Source organism: Panicum virgatum, chromosome 2N (genome assembly GCF_016808335.1).
Source record: "Panicum virgatum strain AP13 chromosome 2N, P.virgatum_v5, whole genome shotgun sequence".
NCBI classification, from domain to species: domain Eukaryota; kingdom Viridiplantae; phylum Streptophyta; class Magnoliopsida; order Poales; family Poaceae; genus Panicum; species Panicum virgatum.
This window is the reverse complement of record NC_053146.1, coordinates 48,701,022-48,706,207: the sequence shown is the minus strand read 5'-3', so window position 1 is coordinate 48,706,207 and position 5,186 is coordinate 48,701,022. Positions and strand designations below refer to the sequence as shown.

Here is a 5,186-nt window from a genome sequence, read left to right as displayed (position 1 = left end):
TTGCACACTTTGAGGCAAACTTAGAATTAATCCATGAACTATTGCCTCCTGAATCTAAGTTGCCCAAAGACTTCTATCAATCAAAGAAGCTTTTTGAGGGTCTTGGTATGGCATATGTCAAAATTGATGTTTGTTATAACAATTGTATGCTTTACTATAAAGATAATGAAAGTGAAGACAAGTGTGGTGTTTGTGGCACCTCCCGCTACGAAGATGGTAGTAGCAAAGTGCCACGTAAAGTGCTACGTTACCTTCCTATCACTGATAGGTTACAGAGGTTATATTTGCATGAGCATACGGCACAGCTGTTGCGGTCTCACTATCCGTCCAAATCTGGTAAAATGGTGCACCCTTGTGATGGAGAAGCATGGCAACAGTTTGATAAAGATTTTCCAGACTTCAAAAGTAACCCTAGAAATGTGCGTCTTGCCTTTGCAACAGATGGTTTTACCCCTTTTGGTTTAATGGCTGCTCCTTACTCCTGTTGGCCAGTGTTTGTTACCCCATTGAATTTTCCACCATGCACAATCATGAAATCTGAGTACATATTTCTTGCTCTTGTGATCCCTGGCCCGGAACATCCTGGAAAGAAACTAGGCATTCTAATGCAGCCTTTAGTTGATGAATTAATGAGTTTATGGGAGGGGGTAGACACTTGGGATGCTTCACTCAAGAAAACTTTTAAGATGCGAGCAGCCTATCTATGGTCAGTCCATGATTTTCCTGCTTACGGTAACTTTGCTGGATGGAGCACAGATGGTAGGTTTGCATGTCCAGTGTGTTTGTGTGATACTAAGGCATTTACACTTCGTTATGGTCACAAGGCTTGCTGGTTTGATTGCCATAGGCGTTTCTTACCTAGAGGCCATCAATTCAGATTTCAATCTAATGCATTTCGTAAGGACACCGTTATGGGGGTTATGATGTGAATGGATATAGGTTCCGTTCAGAAGAGTATGAGAAAACAAAATCCAGATTAACAACAGTTAATAGTGGAGTTTGTGTTTCCTGTGTTGATGAGAACGACAATGAGTTAGAGTATTATGGTATTATCAAAGACATTATAAAAATAAAATGGGAAGGAAGCCTACAGCTAGAGATGGTGTTGTTTGATTGTTGCTGGTTTGATCCTACACCAGCTGGAACAAAACGCACTGAAAATTTAGGATTGGTGGAGATTAAGCATTCTTCTAGGCTTGCAGCATTTGAACCATTTGTTATGGGGAGTCAAGTTAAACTAGTATATTATCTGCCTTATGCATGCAAAGATAAATCAGATCTAGTGGATTGGTGGGTTGTGTATAACGTCTATCCACGGAACTACATTCCTTCAAATGACACAAATGATGGTTCAAATCCTCCTAATGGGCCAACAGAAGAGCTTTTCTATCAAGAGGATGGGTTGCTAGGCTCATTTGTCATTGATTTAGGGGCTGACTTGGACAATATAGTTCCAACTGTCTCCGATGAGATAACCGATCCAAATGATCTCAAATTTCTATCCGAACTGAATATTGAAGCTCAAGATGAAGATATAGATGATGATCTAGAGGTGGATGAAGATATAGATGATGATCTAGAGGCGGAAGAAGATAGAGATGATGACCAAGATGATCTGCCTGAATATGCACCTAATGACCCAAATGATTTTTAGATTCTTGTTTTCTATTAAAAAAACTAGTTGTACTGCTGAATGCACTGATGTGTTGCTGAATGTACTGCTGAATATGCACCAAGACTATTCAATGTTTATTACCTTTGTCAGAACTAATGTGTTGCTTTCTGAATGCTTACTTGTTATTTATCTGAAGTTCTGAACCAAAGAAACTATTACATGCCTTTTCATCTATCATTCAGGTTTCCATTAGTATTGGTGTTGTTTAAATATGTTCCCTTTAATCTTCAGTTTGTAATTATTATGCAGGTCATGTTCGGGCTTCGACATAGAGGGCTTGCGAGGAAAAGGGCATGTGAAGCTGATGGTGGGAACTCCCAAGGGACCAATGCTGCTGGTGGGAACTCCCAAGGGACCAATGCTGATGGTGGGAACTCCAGAAGGACCAATGTTGGTGGGAACTCCCAAGGGACCAATGCTAGTGGGAATTCCCTAGGGACCAATGCTGATGGTGGCACTGGCAATTCTCAAAGGGTTGGTGATGATCAGAGTAACATAGAAATGAGCAATGGTGGTTTTGATGACTCGAATGATGGTGGAAGTGGCACATTACAAGTTATGGACCAACCTACAAAAAAAGCAAGAGGGAGAGGGAAAAAAAATGAGACGCAATTGAGAGTGCCTCCACCTAGTGGGAAGGTTATGCTGAAGCCTCAGGGTAGCAAGTGTGTACATTTTTTTCTGATCTTTTACTGCTGATAGACTTTTTTTCTACTATTTATTCTATCTTTAGTGTTGACATTATATTATTTCTTGCAGGCAATTCACCTACGTGAACTACAACCCTAAAGACTACAAGTATGGTTCACAGGTTGGAGCTCTTATCAAACGGTTCTACCCTGGTATGGTTAATATCCATGATGAGGAAGGCAGGATCCTTGAAAAAAGGGCAGCAATGTCATGGAATGATTATTATTGCAAAAAGGATATCACAAATGTAACATATGCTAGGCTACTCAAGTGTGAATTCTGGGTAATTAAACTAGCCATCATACATACTGATTGCCTCTTCTATTTTACTGGAAATAACTGACATTTCCTTTGCTACATATGTAGACTTTGTTCAAGGTAACCCGAGCTGATGTGAGAAAAGCTGACAGAAATTTGGAGACTTATCTAGCAAAAAGAGTTTCTGATTTGATATATCAGGCTCGTTTGGATGCTGTAAAGATTCATAAGGACTGTGATGACAATCAAGCACGTGCTATACATCTTACAGAAGAACAATACATAGCCAGCAAGCTATGGTGGTGCGATAATGATGCTTGGGTCTTTCTGTCGAAGTATTGGACATCAAAAGAGTACAAGACAAAGAGGAAGGCTGCTCAAGCTTCACGCTTAAAGTCTGTAGATGTTGCTCAGAACAGAGGGGGATCGAGGCCATGGGGAGAGACACAACAATTGTTGGTATGAAATCCTGATCCTATTGTCTTTTGCTTATACTACTAAGACTGCTTACATCCAAATGTGAATGTCACACACCCATGATTTCACATAGATCTAGCTAGCCTAGGTTTCAGACATCTTGTAACTTCATTTCATTTTCCTGTAGGAATATAAGTTCGGCCCTGAGAAGGCCAGCACTTTTAACACATATGCTGTCATGAAGTCTGGATTCAAAAAAGTTGACAAAGCTGGAAAAAGCTCTCCTATTCCCAGCAGGAGAGCACAAACTCGTCTTGTATGTGTTTCACTCATTTTTCTATCTCAGTTTTTATTTTTTATATGGTTACAACCTTGCTGATTTCGTACATATTTCGCTCTGTTTTTCTTTAGGATGAATACAGTGCAAGAACACAACTTCATGAAAATTCAAAAGAATTAGATGTACAAGCATTGTATTTCATGGAACGGGGAATGGCCCATGGCCGCTTGCCAATAGCTGATGGTTATGTGGATAAGCAAACACTTGCAGCAACTGCTAAATCAAATCGTTTTCGCTCAAGCAACACAGCTGCTTATCAAGCTGTAGTACATGAAAATGAGGAATTGAAAGAGAGGAATGATGCACTGAACGAAACAAATAAGAAGTTGAATGAGAATAATGAGATTCTCATTGAGGAAAATAGTGTTAATCGTGAGATGATGCTGGTAATAGTCATCCCTCTCCATGTTACAGCTTACTGATCATATGCATTGATTTAATGTTTACAGCTTACTGATCATATGCATTGATATGATGTTTTTGCACATTAAATTTCAGAGACTTTTTGAGGATCTTAAGAAGTCTCCACCTGCTGATCTGATGAACCGTCTAGCAAATATCGACGCCCGTCGTCATCAGGTAACTTTTTGCTGTTCTCTCCATGTACTACACCTAGATGCATATACTCTATGGAATGGAACTGAGAGATGTTGTTTGTGGTTGTGGCAACCACCTGTTATTTTAGCTAAATAAATGTGGCAACCATCATTTTTACTTGAAGTGTAAGACCATGATTGATCTTTTTCAGGTTTCTGGACTATCACATGTCAGCACTAATCCACATGAAATACTTGCTAGTGGTGATATCGTGGACACTGATGTCGATGATGATGACTACTATGATGAGATGAATGACAGCAACAGCTATGACGATGGCAACCATTGCTATGATGAAGATGGTAGGGATGACATTAGTTGCAGCGAAGATGCCGATATGAATAGTGGTAATGGAGAGGACAGCGATATGAATAGTGGTTATGGAGAGGACAGCATCAATGAAGAGGATGACAGTGATGATAACGAGGACGATATTGATGATAATTGATGCACTGGATGGGAGTAAAATCTGAACATGGTACCATCGTACTTTTGAGCTGTTTTGATCCAAAGTAATGGATGCTAGGCTTATTTTGCTAACCTAGGCTTATTTTGCTAACCAGCGACCCTAGGTTGAAACAAAACCTTTTGGTGTTGTACTCGTTGACCTTGAGCTATGTGTTGGCTGCTCGAACTTGTGTTAGATGGCTATGACTTTAGGGTGCTGGAGACATTGTAATATGTTTGGAGTGCAAGTGTTGGACACTTTGTGATTGGTTGGACTGAAATTAATCGAATGTATGCATGTATTGAAATCTGATTGTGTTTTTATGCTGGATTGACTATTGAAATATGACTGTATTTGGGATTTGGATTGGAACTTTTCCTGGAGGTTGCACTCTCATGAAATTGATACCTGGCGGCAGTTCTGAACTCCAGGGAACCACTATTTCGTGAGGGTTGACCATGTTTTCCTGGTGGTGTCTCGCTCTCATGAAATTTATATTTCGTGAAGGTTGAACATGTTTTCGTGATGGTGTCCCGCTCCCATGAAATTTATATTTCGTGAGGGTTCAAACTTATTTCGTGGTGACACCTCCCTCTCATGAAATACTATTTTCGTGTGAGTTTGGTAACTCTCATGAATTAATTTCGTGACGGTGACCTCCACGAAATACTCTCACGAAAAGGTGCTTGCAAACCTGACGACACTGTAATTTTCGTGGAGGTCACTCTCACAAAATTTCGACACGAAAATAAATCGTGACA

At 40.0% G+C, this 5,186-nt stretch overlaps 1 protein-coding gene across 1 annotated transcript; it reads left to right on the top strand.

Annotated features, from left to right (window-relative positions):
- Positions 1-3,457: 3,457 nt before the first annotated feature.
- LOC120658872 (coiled-coil domain-containing protein 1-like) lies at positions 3,458-4,734 on the top strand. Its single transcript, XM_039937014.1, has 4 exons — positions 3,458-3,766; positions 3,879-3,959; positions 4,129-4,455; positions 4,541-4,734. The coding sequence occupies exons 1-3, from the start codon at positions 3,521-3,523 to the stop codon at positions 4,423-4,425; spliced, it is 624 nt and encodes a 207-aa protein (XP_039792948.1). The 5' UTR covers positions 3,458-3,520; the 3' UTR covers positions 4,426-4,455; positions 4,541-4,734.
- Positions 4,735-5,186: the final 452 nt, after the last annotated feature.

Bases quoted from the DNA above. Each gene is read 5' to 3' on its own strand.
- LOC120658872 (XM_039937014.1), top strand. From the start codon at position 3,521: ATGGAACGGGGAATGGCCCATGGCCGCTTGCCAATAGCTGATGGTTAT. The intron at 3,767-3,878 runs GTAATAGTCATC...ATTAAATTTCAG, and splicing joins TTAATCGTGAGATGATGCTG to AGACTTTTTGAGGATCTTAA. The intron at 3,960-4,128 runs GTAACTTTTTGC...GATCTTTTTCAG, and splicing joins TCGACGCCCGTCGTCATCAG to GTTTCTGGACTATCACATGT.